Source organism: Neodiprion pinetum, chromosome 2, assembly GCF_021155775.2.
Source record: "Neodiprion pinetum isolate iyNeoPine1 chromosome 2, iyNeoPine1.2, whole genome shotgun sequence".
Taxonomy (NCBI): domain Eukaryota; kingdom Metazoa; phylum Arthropoda; class Insecta; order Hymenoptera; family Diprionidae; genus Neodiprion; species Neodiprion pinetum.
The window spans coordinates 10,335,074-10,351,621 of record NC_060233.1 but is presented as its reverse complement, the minus strand read 5'-3'; the positions used below and the strand labels follow the sequence as shown (position 1 = coordinate 10,351,621).

At 42.6% G+C, this 16,548-nt stretch overlaps 1 protein-coding gene across 1 annotated transcript in view; it reads left to right on the top strand.

Annotated features, from left to right (window-relative positions):
- The window catches only part of LOC124212689 (L-lactate dehydrogenase), a 52,877-nt gene extending 36,331 nt beyond the window's left edge, over nt 1-16,546 (top strand). The window contains exons 2-8 of the mRNA XM_069133699.1: nt 13,781-13,847; nt 13,947-14,099; nt 14,169-14,286; nt 15,092-15,430; nt 15,846-16,017; nt 16,120-16,252; nt 16,333-16,546. Coding sequence (XP_068989800.1) covers nt 13,806-13,847; nt 13,947-14,099; nt 14,169-14,286; nt 15,092-15,430; nt 15,846-16,017; nt 16,120-16,252; nt 16,333-16,530 — 1,155 coding nt within the window. The 5' untranslated portion in view covers nt 13,781-13,805 and the 3' untranslated portion in view covers nt 16,531-16,546. The remainder of the gene's footprint in view (nt 1-13,780; nt 13,848-13,946; nt 14,100-14,168; nt 14,287-15,091; nt 15,431-15,845; nt 16,018-16,119; nt 16,253-16,332) is intronic.
- The last annotated feature ends 2 nt before the right edge of the window (nt 16,547-16,548 follow it).

The following is a 16,548-nucleotide window of genomic DNA, read 5'->3' as shown; positions in this document are numbered from 1 at the left end:
GTTCCGTACCGCGTTATGTATAATTTATAATGGAACTGCTCCGTTCGATTGTTACAATAATTATTCACAGATCTGCAAAAAAATATTTTAATCAGTTGTGCGGGACGTTTTCGGTAAATATTAGGTTTTTGAATTATTGCTGAATCCAAGAATAACTTCCAGTTCCCTCCATCGCGTACGGTATTTTTGCTGAACACAAGGTGTTTGCATAAAAAAAAAAAAAAATAATTATAACAATAATGAAAAAATCACCGTTTCATTACAACGAATTAAATAATTTTTCTTATAAAATTGAACAAACAATTTTTTCATAAACTGTACTTAACATTCCGCGTTCATTCTTTTTGCCTATGAAACCTGTTTCTTCGTCTCTTTGATACTTCTGAGAACATGCCTTGGTTTTCCATTTTCTGTTTCCCTGTTTGTATTTATTCTCGATTCTCGTTCCAATACATATTAAATGAAAGTAAGAAATCACTTTTGCATAGGCGTTTTATAATCGATAATAGGATGTCAGATTTCGAGTTAAACGGGAGTTTCACCATAAATGAAACTACGAACACGAGTTCAAGAAAAAACCTGACGTGATGGAACTTTTCGAGTATTTTTCTCGGTTTCAGTGGGTCAAAATTATATAAAAAGCATTACAAAAAATCTGTGCAGTTTTTTTTATTGCAGACCTGTATAATCAGGTACGATATGCTGATTATATTATCGTGTCATTGCCTGACCATTCGAGATCTTGCGATTTTCCTTAAGCTGTCATCATTTTTCCGAACAGAATGGCAACGAGTCCCATCAAGCACAATTCGAAGCCACAACTACTCGTGAAAACGAATGATTGTTAGCCGAACTGGTAAAGATTTCGTGTATCAGAAATTTGCGAAATGTTTCTCACATACTCGTACATTTGGCAGACATTTTGAACTGCCGTATCATTACGTGGCAATTTCATTTGACACTGGTAAAGTTCAGGCTGTAAGTGCAATGACCGTAACCTCTGTAAGAGATGTGGGAACAACTTTGGCGCGATTATAAAAGCTCCGCGTACTCGAAGTGTTTGTCGTTGTTTAAATTCAATCTTTGCGGCAGACATCGAAGATATGCAGCTGCGGTGTTACATGCTTTGCTGTACGCGCGGTGTGCAGAGCAATATGAAGAAAGAGCCCTCTGGCCGCTCGGCATTTATTACGCGAGTAGTTAGTTATTTATTTCGCAATTATATACCAGTCCGGATTTATTTCTTTTGCTCGTGGCGCATGGCAGCGCGAGTTTTTTCATTCACGATTTTGCACCCTGTAATTTGATAAAAAGAACAAGTTGAGCGCAGCTCTGGCGTGGATTTAATCGGCTTCGATACCTTCAATTTGTATCACACTGAGAAAAATTTCATTTCTTATAGTAACTAGAAAAATACAGTAAAACAGATATCGTTAAAAAAAAACTGTTTGAATATCGTTGGAATTACGAAAAACGAGGTACGCCTAACCATTTTGCGCTATTGTCGATCCTTTTTTGGTAATTGCAACGCAAAATCAGTTTGTTCGGGTTACTCTACTTTTTTAGTTAAATAAGGCTTTAGCGTCAATTTATCGTTGCACAAGCATTAAACTTTCGCAACAGTTACAAGAAAATATAGCAACAGTGACCGTAATGAGAAAGAATAGTGACGGATACTAGACCTTCCGGTAACAGCTAGGAAACTAATTTTCATTTTCTACCTGGAACTATATTTTTGGATTGTGGTAAAAAATGAAAATAGTTAAGGACTGAACGGTAACCGGAACTAAAGATTTCTTTCAGTGCAGTAATTGGATAGTAGTCATTCGTGATATTTACTGAGGAAAGATTCGATCCCTTCGTACAAAATGATTTCGTAATTTTTACTCAATAGTTCTTGCAATTCAAATAGTCGTAGTTGGTAGTTCAACCGCCCGAATACGTATATCAGACTAAATTATTCTTCCAGGGTATAAACTTAGGCCTCAACGTTTTGAGACTCGAGCTAATGATCGGTCAATAGACGATGCGAATGAAAAATGGTCGTAATAAAGTATTCACTTACCAATCACCGTACTCAAACTTCTGATTAACACCTATTCATGCACATAGCAGAACGTGCCAAACCTGCTTAGGCTGAAAAAAAGAAAAAAAGTCATTGTGCGTGACGTCATTTAGTTTTATGGCATGCCTACAGAGAACTTTCGTACATCGTCTCCATAGACGGTGTTTCCTTCCGTCGCGCATCGTCATCAACGGCAGAACTGAAATTGGCAGCCACTGTGAATTCGCCGTTTATTTCCTCGATCACTTTTTGCGATACAGCAATTTATGGATTTTTTTTTTTTTTTTTGTAGAACAGCACAGTACGATCACGGTTTTCCAATCAATTTCTTTTTCTTTCAGTTTCTAGACAAGCATCGGTAGATGGCAGTTTAGATTTCCGGTACCGTCGTGAATTTTTCAGGTTATCAAAAATTCCGGACTTTATTGCCTAATATAACCTTGACGGTGTGTATTTCCCTAGTATAAAATATTATTCGTATAAGCGCAGCAGCAGCTCCGCGCCATAGGTTATACTGTAAATGCGGCTGTCTCGTAATTTTCAGGTGTAAATTATCAGCCATGGTTGTTACTCTTCTTATACTGTGCAGGATAGGCATCTCCCGTCACCTAAGACGCCGTTTCACTACTCGCAACCGAAAAAACGAACAAGGTATCCGTCTAAGAGAAATCTACGCGCAGAGAGACCGTTTTAGTGTATAATGGGCGGAAATGATTGTGGGAATAACTTTTTTTTTTTTCCAATAATAATCTTACCATGCACTTGAGCTAGGTATTACCCATAACCTCGTCTATAACTGTTGCAGGACTTGAAATTTCTCTTTAACTTGACAAGGTGGGACAAGTACTTAAATTTCAGACTATCTGTAAGCCACTTTTGTTCAACGTCCTCACAAGTCATTTCTCATAATTTGTCATGTTGTAGTATTTTCGTTACCAAAGTCTTCACGGCGTCTCCCGATTTCCTAATCTAATCGTTTCCAAGTTAAATATCGTTCTCTAGATCGGCATATGCCGACGTAAAAGCCACGAATTATCATGCAACAAATTATACGATACCTTTCCCTGAACTTCACCATTAAATTCAAGTTGCAATTTTCTTTGCAAGTTTCAAACAATTCCCGCAAAAATTGTATGTCGTTTTAGTTCTCATAGTTCTCGGCTTGAGGAATAAAATTGTTGTAAAAATATACTATCGAAAAATTTCGGAAACGGTTATAAGAAATGGACAAAAAAAGATTCATCCATTTTTCATTCAGCTACTCTGTGTGTTCGAACATGATTCAAAGATTTAGATTCAAAAATCCTTTTTTGCGCTCAAATCCATAATTTTTAAACTCATTCATCAGTCGCATGGCCATATTATTTTAATATTGATCTTGAAAACCTGATAGTATTTCTAACGAAAGCACTGATTTACTGTAGAAACTTCCGGTATTACAAGCAAATGATCCTCCTCAGCTTTCTTATTGTGTAGCGATTGCGGTGTAACAGAATTTCTGCAGTAGTCAATGGCCTCTGCGGGAGTATAACTGCTCGGTATTTCACTGTATCGACGGGAGGCCGCAGCATCAACGCCCTGGTTTTATGAAGACGTCAGGCTCTCTCCACTCGTTCTTATTTAATATATATTTGATATATTTTATAGCGTAGAGAAAAGAGAATGCGGGGCCCGCAATCACTGCTTGGATTTACTCCGATTCGGCCCAGTCGACCACGTGTCAGGGCCCCCGGTGACGGGGGCCCGTTTGCCGTGCCCCTCCCCCCTCCCCCCTCCTGACCCATCGCCACAAGGGCCTCACTAAAGGACGCCGGTCGCCACTAAATGTCGCTCCGTCATGCCATAAAGCGAAACTATACAACTCGCCGCCCTTGAGGTGCACCTTACCGATGTGAATATTACCATACCGAAAATCCTGCACTTGAAAACTTGCAAACCTTGAAAATTTTGAAACAGATTTTTCGTTCCAAGTGTGTGTGTGTGTTTTTTTTTTTTTTTTGCATGTGTTGGTGAGTCAAAAACCAATAATTTTTTGATCATTTTATTAGGAGATAGTCGCATATTGGGGATTTATAAAATTTTTATGTTCGTAAGATGTGAAGATTTAGGAATGATAAACATTTTGTTTTCTGCTAAGTCGTGAAGTAGAGCGTACAGATATCAAATGTTTATTTCAAGTCAATTTCAAATAGTTGAAAATCTAATGTATTCGTTCGATTTTTTTTCAACGACGGCTTTTTGTCACACTGATATCGGTAGGTATGCAATTTTTGAAGATTGCTATGATATTGATTTTGATTCAAGAAGGAGCAGCATTAAATTTAATACTACAAAACCAAAAAAAAAACAAAAGACAGAAAAAATCCTACAGGATTTGTGAAAAATTGTACTCCCGGTAATCGAAACAATTAATTGTAGATTTTGAATCCATGTCAAATCAGTTTCACATGAATTTCCCTCAGTATCCAAATTCCAGCTCACAATTTTAGTATTTGTTGCACTTGAATTTTTAGGAAAATCATCGTAGCCTACGATTACGTAACCTCGATAAATGCTCAATGTTCGACTGTATGACGTTTTCCGTAAAATTAACGAAAATATATTGAATTTCGAGTCACCATCATTACTCAAATTACGACTCAGGTAAATCGAATATATAATCAGACCCGTAATGCAGTATTTTTATACGCGATAATCACAAAAATTTGCGTTCTGGGTCGCTTCGTCTTTTGTAGTTTACGTAGAGACACGAAGAGTCGAAGTATTTGCCGCAGGATGAATGTTATCAGCATATTTAAATTGAAATTGAGTATCAGTTATCTACAATCATTCGACTCCGGTTCAAATCAATGATATTGACTCGACTGAATTTTGCTGTACCTGTAATTGCAGATATTTATATATCTTTATGTCGCTTATACACTAAATTCATGGTGACTACAAAACAATTTGTGGTATAAGAAAACGAACGCGGACTGTCCTAAAAATGTCCGACAATCTCGTCACGAATATCATATTAAAGAACAGAGAGAAGAGAAAGTTTCCACTGCTTTATTAGACTCGTGCAAAATCCACAGCGAAAAAGGTCTTCTAGTCTCCTGGGAAAAGATCACATAATATACACAATCTTCCAACCGTCTCGAAGACTGCTTGGAGAGGGAAAATTCGCAGTCGTCCCATTAATGGCCGGAGGTTCGAAGAGGAACCTGCGAGGTGGACGAAAGTTGAGGACGTCGGTGCCCAGCGAAGCGTTAAAAATGAAGACATTCAGATGGAGATATGATTCTGTATAAATCACTGTGACCACGCCGCCAATTCGTTCCGGATGACCAGTTCGCTTGCTCCCTGTGTACTTATTTCGTCTCCCGTACAGCTCGTGTCTCCGTTAGAGTCATCATCGTCTCTTCTACAGGACAGAGAGGAATCAATTTTATTTCTAAATTACTACCAGAGTCGACACATCGACAAATACCCACGAGAAATCGAATTTATCGCTCGGAACTTGACCCATTTTCACTCTATTTCAAACAAACGTCATATTTCACCATCAGAATGGCGTATTCGATAATTCGTAGGAGGAGACGGTTCTACAAGTGGACTAAATTTTTTTATACAGCTACTAAGGTAAAAGATATGATTTTTTTGCAAAGGGTGTTTCTAAAAATTGGACGATTCACGTTACACGCATAACAGTTATCTCACGGGTAGGTGTATGATAAGGATATGGGTTGATTTTCAAGTTGAAGGGCTGCCACCCTCGATCATAGATCACCGAGTCGCACCGAGATCGGAAAGTGAGTGGTATACCAAAGGCGAGCCTATGCGGTATATAAGTTAGTATAAAGGCTTTTCCTGGCGATATTTCATGTTCGAGTTTGCGAGACCGCTCGGTGGATTCGTTGAAATTGCACCGAACTCGGGCAGAAACAAGACCTCGCTAGTGTGCCTTGTCGGGTCATTCGAGAACGGATTCGACATAAATCGAAGAGATGAACGACACTGCGGCCTCCTCTGACTATCGCAAACCAAAGGCTGTACATATATATTCCTCGACGTAGCCTCGAACCCGTGCAGCAGGGCCTCGGGACGTACGAACACGCGTTTAACGTATTTAATGTTCTTAAAGAGGCGTTCGACATTACTCATATACTCGGATTACTCCCTATTTTCTCCGCCATTACTCGCTTTTTCTCATCTTCGCATCTCGCAAGCTTAAAAACAGTCTGTTATGTCTAGCTATTGAACGTAATTTTCGAAATTGGACGCATTCCGAATCCAGTTCAAGTATTCCAAAATATGTAGCGACACAGATCGGCTATAACCAACCACGAACACCAAGTTTTAGACCTCACACGTTGTAAATTGTAATTAATTGTCTTACAGATCGATATCTCATTCGCGAAAAATCAGTTCTCGTTAATTAATTAATTGATTCCTGTATTCGCGTGATACAGTGTTAGAAGAAAAAATTTTTGAAACGGAAATGCCCCCGCGGCTGATCTGGACGAACGTTATTGAAATTTGGCACAGGTAATCTTCTACACCCTAATTTGGACATCTGTAGTTTATTTTTATTTTTATTTCATCCTTTTCGAGTACATTCAGTGACGGCAAAAGACGCGACGGAAACCAACCTACAGATTCTAATAGTTTAATAATACGCGTGTGGTAATTCGCTTTAGGGAGTTAACAACTATATACCTTTGGGGATGTACACAAAGGAGGTTGCGAGTTGCCGGGGGTCTCTGTTGAACCTGGCGTTCAAGCCATTCCATTCACACATCTAATTTCCATATCAATGCGAAAGCCATTCCTTAATATTCGAGCAATTTGCACTTTGCGCGTTTCCCTTTCGTTCCACTCTTCGCAGCCTGCACCTGTCCGACAGTCTTTCGTACACAGAAGCAACCGAAAATCAAACAAATTCAAGTACAGATCGAAAAGAAGTTAACTTCCAGCCTTGTGTAAAAAAATTACCTTTTCGTCGTTTCAATCAACTTCGATATTAATTAATTCTGGCACAGTTAACCACTAAAAAGCTTTTCGATTTATCGGAAAAAGGAAGAGTTTCAATGGGTTTATTTACATTTTAATGGGCATAAATTCTGAAGTATTACTTGAACAGATGTTTCGATAAGGTGCAAATAATATTCCCCAATACCTGAGGAATCTAGTAGAAATATATTTTGTGTATACTTGAATGTGAAAGGTAGAAGAATAATGGATAGTTTCGTGTCTAAGACATAGACACTTCTCTTTCACGAAATCACTACAATCTCTTGGAAGTTTGCCAACTGCGGTACTGGCAAGCTATTTCATACCCAAACTATATAATGAGAGGTAGTTCGAATCGATCCCCTTGCGAAAGGTTCACCATCACGCAATGAAGCATAAAACGGAATTAAAGGCTCAAAACAACTCGGAAACTTCAATTAATCCCTTCATGGAATTCAAAAGTGATCAAAAGTGAGGCGAATCGAAGTAATATTGGTCCAATTTTACGTGAATCCAAGAGAATCACCCTTGAGTGTAGTTAACTCAATTAGCTTGTGCTTGGAGTTAAAGGGTGTCCCAATCTTAAAATTAATTCCACTCGATTCGAGGCTTGAATTCAATTACCGTAAGAAATGTTTCCGCACAATTCGAGAATCACTTTGGAGTGATCAACTTGTAACAAAGAGCAGAGAGGCAGTGCGAACCGGCGAACCGCCTGTGGCGGTAGAATAAAGTTGATCATCTTTGTAGATTTAGGTTGTCATCAATTGTGAGTTTGTTGTTCGGTAGGCAGAAGGTCGTAAACTTTATCGTATCATATCTCGACCCTGGTGGCTGCGATGGTGGCGATTGAGATTGGGTCGTACTCCAGGGGCATCGCAAGGCGTCCAGGGGGTCGTCGGTGCCCACGACCGCATGCAGGCCTGAATACAGCTCACGTCTGCGTAATTACCGCGTCCCAAGGAAGCTTTATGGCCCCAGTATTCTCCAGCATTAATTCCCTCGCACGACCGCCTCGATCGGCGCACTCCAAGGCGGCGATGCGATACACGTTGTGTCTGATAACATCGCACACGCCTTTCTCTCCGACTCTTCCTCATATCTTTGAGCTTCGCCAAATGCGACGCAAGACGGCGACGACGACGCCCAAGTATTGTGCTTGAGACACCGTGTGTATTAATTATTGGTACAACGGTCCATGGAGCTCTTCCATCCATGGTATTAAATTTTGAGATAAAACATCCTTGGCAGTATGGGATCACCCTTATTAATCAGGGAAATAATGAGCAAGATTTCGACTTCTTCAAGCTCGTTTCAATTTTTGTTCACCATCGGTAATTACTTACAGATAGGTACGGTATGTGACTAGGCTCCTGACTGGTTGTTCGGTAGTTGATGAAAAAATTTTCTTGTTTATTTTAGACCTATTTAAAGTGTAGTGACGGTAGAAAATTCGGTAAATCTCGTTAGTGGTCACAAAGAGGATATCAAAACACATAAAACAGAGAAATCTGCTTTCGCATCTGATGCACTTACCAATTTGGTTTCGAAAAGGTACACTTTGCAGTGGGTTCTAAAAACAATTGTCACAAACTTGTGAAAGAGCTCAGTCGCTTGTATATCTAGCTATTCTAGTTTTGAGCGCATCGGATGGTATACAATAGGACTGTTGAAAAGTTTTCTTAAGTACGAAATACTTACTCTTGAGAGTCGGTTTCAATTGTATTTATGCGCCAAAAGATTTTATTGATCGACAGTCGACGACTGCAAAGAATACTTTCCATCTATGGATATCTATAAATCGTAGGTTTGACAATCAAAACGAATATCGATTCGATTACACGGACGAGGTTTGACTTTGAAGTCGAATAAGTCGGCGGAGCGTTCTTCGAGTTCTTAATGACATTAGCCAAAGGAATAAAGAACGAACGCGGTGCAGCATGCCATGCCAAAGTCCTGAACAGGACAGAGGCCGGTCGCTGGCTATTCGCCTGGCATTTTTCGAGTTGAGATCGAAAAGGGCGTATCGGAAGACGTCCAGTTCTGAAGGTTTGAAATATTTCTTTTCGATGTACAACCCCGACGTCAAATCGAACGTCGTCGTTTGTCTCACGCGAGGTACGTGGGCTGAATTTAAAGCCGAAGACGAACCATCAGAAATTACCTTTGCGAATTCCAAGTAGGATGTATTCCAATGGCCGTGTCTATGGAGCGTATAGAAAAGGAGGGATATCTTAGGGTCATAAAAATTGAGCCGATTTTGGCCGCAAATAGTGGTGGCGCTGTTAAAAGTAAGTTGCCTATCTGACTATAGTTTAAGATGTAATAAGTGTAACTGTTTAACTAACACGTTCAGTTTCATCACTCAACTTAGTATCACTCAGCGTCACGTCAGTTATTTTATGTACCCTTATTTGCATCCAGAGTTCGACCATATTTTGAACGCGCCGTGCATTAGAGAGTGCCTTCCTGTGCCTACCTCTGGACCGATTCGCCTGATTATACATACACACGTTACCTTTGATTTACTGCAAACGTCGGGGAAAATATCACTCCAGGACATTCGTACCTACCGTCTTGGCTCTCTGTCACAATTCCAGAGGGACATGCGCCTCTGGCACTCCGACGCAACGCAATGTGTGCTCGATGCGTTCGATAGGGCGGGACACGCGCATAAACAATTGCGGATCGGCCTCGCCCCCTCTCGAACAGACGCACGTGAAACAAAAGGACGTGAACGTATCTCCGGCCGAGGTACAACGTACGTACCCCGAAGGCAAGAATCAAAACGAGCCAGGCGCTCCGCATCGTCGTGAATCTCTAGGCTCCACATCTCCACGCACACTTCTTCATCCAGGGATGCTGAATCCTCTCGTGTTGGACCCGCTTCGGAGGTCCTTGAGGCCGCAAAAGTAAGCCTGTTCCAAGGTCTGCTGAATTCCTCGAATTAACGAACTTGCACTTGGAAGAGTGAGCGTCCGAAGAATTGGCTTGTCATCCTTCTGATGATCATTGACTGGGTGCACGAGACTGTTACTTGGTGTTTTTATCAGGCCCTCAATTTTTCGCGGCCGAGTAGTTTCGAGATGTATTCTGGTGAGGTGAGATCAGTATATAATGGTTTTATGGTAACCTATTCAGTAGTGGTTACAGTAAGGAACTCGTTGGTTGAAAAAATGTACTCCTTCAAATTAGGAACCTCGTTGATTCGGTTTCCAACTTTCTTTGACTCCCATTTGTCGGGCTTATGCACAATGAAACCTGCAAAAATTTAGAAAAACTGAAAAGGAAGCGTGCCCCCTGTTACTTGTTACTATAAGTTCTCTGGAGAGATTTAAATCTGTGCACCTTCCCTAAACATTGAATCAATTTTTGCGAAACCAAGTACGGATACCTGTGAATGTATATTTTTATTTAAAAAACAATTTAACCTGAACATCTAACTTCAGTGACAACATTTTTAATTGGCCAAAATCATCAATGCACATATCTGCAAGTCTACGTTATTGATCACAAAACCTTTTGTATATCATTAATCACATGCAACTGTGCGTGCGCGTTTACATCCATGCATCTATACGCTGCACTCGCGGACGCACATTCATATCTTCATTCCTGCAAAAGTATATAAATTGTATTCTGTAGTGATGTAAAACAAAAAGAAACCTGCTGAGGTTTGAAATGCACAATAAAAAGAAAATTTGGCCCTGTAGAATTTCATCGCGGATCGTAGGTACGATTCGACGTTGGTTTATCTTGGAGGATTGAGGCCGAAGTATGTGGCAAAGTCGAGAGTAGGTTCGCCCACAATGGTAAGTGAGCAACGGCACATGGCGGTTTCGCTGCACAATGGCTGTCAGTAGGTAGGTACCGCAGCTGATACAAGGATGTTCGTTGTGCAGCTGGAACTTTAATTGGCTATTTGTTTGTCCGGTTTGCTGAATGGCGTTGTTATTGCACAAGGAAGAGATGCTGAGGTAGCGCAAGTGAGAATGACCACCGAGTTCCTCAGCGGTCTGTGGACAGTTGACGCGAGATGCCCGAGTCTTTCTTTGCGTCTGGAGTTCGAGGAGGATAAGAGAGACGGTGAAATTCTTGGCGTGTCTCTCTGAAAAAGTCCAACTTCCCCAGTCCAGGACGCTCGCGTGCTATCCTCGAGATGGCAGGTCCAATGGCGGGTATTCACATCTCGTGAATTCAGTTCAAGGCCGGGATGCTGGTTCCTTAAGCGATTACTATCGGATTACGGCACCGTACAAGTGCATCGCGTGGATAACATCTAGCCTCTGGTGTGTTCGGGCTCCGGTTACCGAGAAATCAGGACCGTTGGATCGAATGACGCCTTTGATTGAGAGCGTGATCGGAGCACCGTTGAACTCTGGTGACCCTTTCACTATCTCAATTCTCACGTGACCGAACCCGAAATCATCACACGAATGGAAGGAGTCGGTGACACACGTTCGTGATCGAAGTTGATCGCTGAGGACTTGACGGAAGGATGGATTCATCCTTGGGTGTATTGATCTCACGACTTATGAGTAATAAATTTCGGCGCGTCCCCCCGATTCCGATCCGCACATCATGCAGGATCGTTGATTAATCGTCGACCCTTAATCCACCAGCTCCAGTTAGAATCTAATGGTTCTCTCTCTCGGTGCTTCCCTCACAAAATCATCCTCGTTCCAGCTCGACTATACAGGTATATCCTCATACATTATTTGACGGCATTCAATAACTTCGAACGTGACATGGCCGATGCTATCGCCTCGGTGGCCAACGGCTGCACAATATCGTGACGAATGAGAGTAGTTAAGCTCCCTTTTTATTCCATCGTCAGCTTCTTCAAATTACTTACAAAACCGGCCACAACACAAAACGGTGACGCGCGTTCATTCGCTTTTGAGATGTGTCTTCTTATCTTTAATGTAGTCGGGATGTGGGAGAAAATGGAACGAGCAAACAAAATGATATCGATGAAAGAGGGACTATGCATATGGAGCATTCCGTGCCAAATCGCTGACTTTTCAACTTGACTATATTCAGTTTGGATTAAACTTTTTCAAAACATAGCAGAACCTCCAGAACAGGATTTACCGTTATATTTCTCGTAAAAGTGCTTCAATTATTAACATTCTGGCTTGGTGAAATTGAGACGTATTATATCGTGTAAAGCTTTCGCTACTTCCACAACATTTACCATTTACCGTTCATCGGTTATGAATTTTAGTTGGAAAAATCTTAAATTCATAAAAATCAATGCCAACCGCGAATCAGATATGTTAAATCGTTAAACCGGACAAAGAATCTCGGGAATGGTAGAAAAAAATAAATAAAAATAGCCCAACCTGTGACCAAGAAGTTATCAGTTGCACACCATTCCATCTATATTCCTTCTCTCGTCTCCATTATACCGTCCGCACAGCCAGACAGACTACCTGCGACTAATTTACAGCACGACGAGGAGATAAGAGACGAGTGTTTCAGGTGCGAGTAGGACGCCAAAAGACCGAGCTGACAATGAGTATATCTCTGAGCTCGTAGCAACAACGTTGCTGAGCGAAGCGGGTCCAGACGCGTAGGCTGACCGGATCTGCATACTCCCCCACCTGGTGAGGCGCGCGTGGACCACCGCGGGAGGGAATCCTCTTCGCGAGTCTTGTTTTTTCGCCGGGCAGCATCAAAAGAGAGTCCTTATATTCGCTCCTTTATTTCCATTCGCATTGTTTTTTCTCACAGTACTTCTTTGTTTCCTCGAAATTTGCAAATTGCGCTCTCCTCGTCGTCGCATCACGGGCGTACAGTCGCGCCACTGCTACAGCAGAGCACAACTCTTGAGAGCCGATCGCTGTTCCGTGCCGAACAAAGAGAGAGAACTGGGTGCCGGCTTTGAGTGAGAGATGAAAAAAAGAATGGGTACGGATGAAAGGAGAGCTGGCCGAAATTGCCGTGAATCCTGGCCCTCGACTCTCATTCGAATCCAACTCGCGGAAGGCTAGCTCCTTGCACCGCAGTGGCAGTGGCGGCACGGCGGCCCAATGATGATGGGCAAGGGGCTGAGGGCGTTAGGGGCACGGGGGGACGCTAACGTCTTGATTACCGGGGCCCCGTGGCGTCCACATTCATATATACCCTCTATACCTCTATATCCTTGTATATAACAGACGCCTTGACCTGCTGCAGCAGGCTATATAGCACCTGCTCTCATTTAGCTTTCTTCACGGCTTGTCTACGACGCTTGTCCGCGATGCCTGCAGGTAACAAACTTGCGCGTTGTTCTTCATCCTGGCGAGAAGTAACCACGAGTACTTAGACAGCCAAGAACATACAGCCTAATTTTTTAAAAATTGACAGTCTTTGACGATATCGTTGAAAATATCAAGTGCTGCTAGTCTTAAGTTCTCCAATATGCTTCCGTATCATCAAATACTCCATACCTACTGTGGGCCGAACGTCTGTATAATCCATAACTCCATTCTTATTTGAGGTATAAAGCAAAATTTATTCAGCCTTTGAGTAAAGACTGATCAGTATTCGGTCTGAACCTTCCCTTGGGATTTCCCCTGTGAACATTTTATCATCCTCAATACCGAGCTCGATACGATTTCACTTGACATCGTCTTGTTCTGTCCGTCGAATCTACTTAGCGTCGTAGCAGTTAATGCTTGTGGTAATCAGAGATTGTGTTCGACGTAGCATTATAAGGAACGACCATTGTTGCAGGTGGTGATAATACACGGCCGATGGGATGGCAGATGATGCAGAGAAAAAGGAGGAAAATGATTGTGACGTTAGTTGAATGGTCTACCACAGCCAGTTCCCTATCTTTACAAGAGTGTGGAGAATTGATCAGGGTTAGATAAAGGAAACTGATGTGTAGCTATTTCAGGATAATAGGATTCCAGTCACAACAACCACCACCAAGAACGCCTTGATCACCACGCAGGTGGGCCCTTGCGAGAGTCATCCTCACCGTGTTAAGGTATCCATCGTCGGTACCGGAAAGATCGGAATGGCGTGCGCGATCGCGATTCTCATGAGGGTAGGTCACCTCAGTTTCAAACATCATGAATGACCTTTTCGTGATTCATTTCCAATTTGTCTCTTTCAGAAAATGGCCAGTGAAGTCTGTCTGGTTGACAAGGACGCCGAATACGCGGCTGCCGAGGCGGCTGATATCCAACACGGAGGTGTTTTCATAGGGAATCCACTCGTGACCGGCACTGCAGGTATAACCTTATAACTTCGAACCGTTAGTTTTTTCTTTATACCAATCGCAGTGTGGGGGGGAGAGAGAGAAAACGTTCGGCAGCGTTGGAAAGAGAAGGGTACAAGATTTTTGATGAGAAGAAGCGGACCCCGTTTCGTCTTCATCGCACGAAGCTCAAGGGCCCAAAATTGATACGTCTTGACAGACACTCCCTATCCCCGTTTCACCCATATTCCAAGATCTAGAAGCCCATCGGTCCTCCTGAAGAATCACCTGTCAACCTAAAGTCCAGTGTGGCCCGGCAACCCCTACCCTGCCCGAGAGTTTGGGAAAGACAGTCAAAAATATATTTAATCTGATGCCGCATCTCTTCCTCGGCGTACCTCGACCGCCGTCTCGCTTCGAACAATCCCGTTCTTTTCTCCCTGACGGTCGTAAATATTACGTATTTATTTATCAGCCTGCAGATCGCGAGCCATGCGTTAAGAGTGGAGGGGTGGTAGCCGGCAGGGTTAGGGTTTAAAACAGTTATTTCCGTCGAACTGGGAAAAAACTTAGCGACTCTATCCGACGTGGAAGAAGCGAAATATCCAGCCTTTAGATCGGCATTTCAAACATTCCGGCTCGCAACGCAACGCAACGCGAGATACGATAGTCATAATTTCAAGGAGATACACATCGCTGCAGAGTTGCAGGTTCACGGTGGAAACCTGCTCCAACGATTTTATTTCTTCTCGTGACCGGGTCGACGGAACGCACAACTCTCACCGCAACTTATGCAAAAAATTGACAAATACATTATAGATCTGAATTTCCTCGTCCAGATATCACCTTCGTCAAGGAGTCAGCCGTGGTCGTAATAGCTGTGGGTGAACCAACGCCAGGAAAACCTCCCGACGTCGCCACTAATTTGGCAATTTTTCGCAAGATCATACCCGCCATAGCTAAGCACGCGTGCAGGGCTGTTCTCGTGGTGGCTACTCAGCCGGTTGATGTGATGTCTTACATTGCTTGGAAGCTGTCGAAGCTGCCGTCGAGTCGGGTCATCGGGACAGGCACCCTCGTCGACAGCATGAGGCTTCAGTACTATCTCAGCCAGAAGTTGGGCCTGGCAAACACCTCCGTCAGCTGCATGAGCATAGGAGCGCAAGGCGACACCTCAGGTGAGAAACTCCTCGCAGACCAATTGACCGGCTTCTTCCTGTGGGCCTTTAAACTCGAGCCAATTAGCCAACCGTGAACACCGTGCATGCATTTGCCCCACATACGAGGGTCACATGCTACTCACACACGAGTCACCGATCTGCTTCTATAATTAACAGTTAGTAGGTATATACGGTCGGTTCTGCGTACAAACTCCGATACCCACAGTTTACTCACATTCTTGGCCGCTTCACAGCTCAGACACAAACCCTTTTTCTCGGATAAAGGTAATATCCACTCTGGTTGACTTTACCGATCATCGGAAAAATATCTTCCGCTCTGCGCTCTACGTTACCATCGTATCGATTATTGGATAAAGGGTTTCTGTCTAAGCTGTGAAACGGCTCAAAATATCGGGAAGATGTCAGTATCGAGATTTGTATGCAGAACCGAGTCTGTATACCTACTACAGTTTCAACTGGTCCACAGTTCCCGTGTGGTCTGGTGTTCACGTCGCTGGCATGAAACTTCGCGATATTAATCCAAGGATGGGAGAAACCGATGACCCGGAGAAGTGGAACGAAGTTTCCCAAGCTGTTAACGATTGGTGACTATCGCTGAACGTATGAACTCTGTGTTGGATGCCACTGATCTCGAAAAATGTTTATCGTATAACAAAATTCAATTTTCTTTTCTACCTTAATTCAAGCGATGCCAATATCAACTCGAAGAAACGCGAAAGAGGACCAGCATGTTGGGCTGTCGGATTTTCCACTGCTGAAATCGTAGACGCTGTGCTGAGAGACACGAAGGTTGTACTGCCAGTGTCGACTTACATACACGTGAGTGATTTATCTAATGTCACCATGAAGGGATTCCGATTGGCTGAAGTAGATTTTTTATTTCTCTATATTTGTTTCAGAGCTGTTCTCACGGGATGGACAAGGATGTCTACATGTCCATTCCGTGCGTATTGGGCAAGGACGGTGTTCATCATACGGTACGACAGAAGCTTACTGACACTGAGAAAATGGGGGTGCAGGAATGTGCTGACAATATAAGAAACCAACTCAGAACTTGCGGTATCCTTCAAGAGCCACGCGACGATGTCGAGGAGTGAAAATTCTCGCAAAACGAA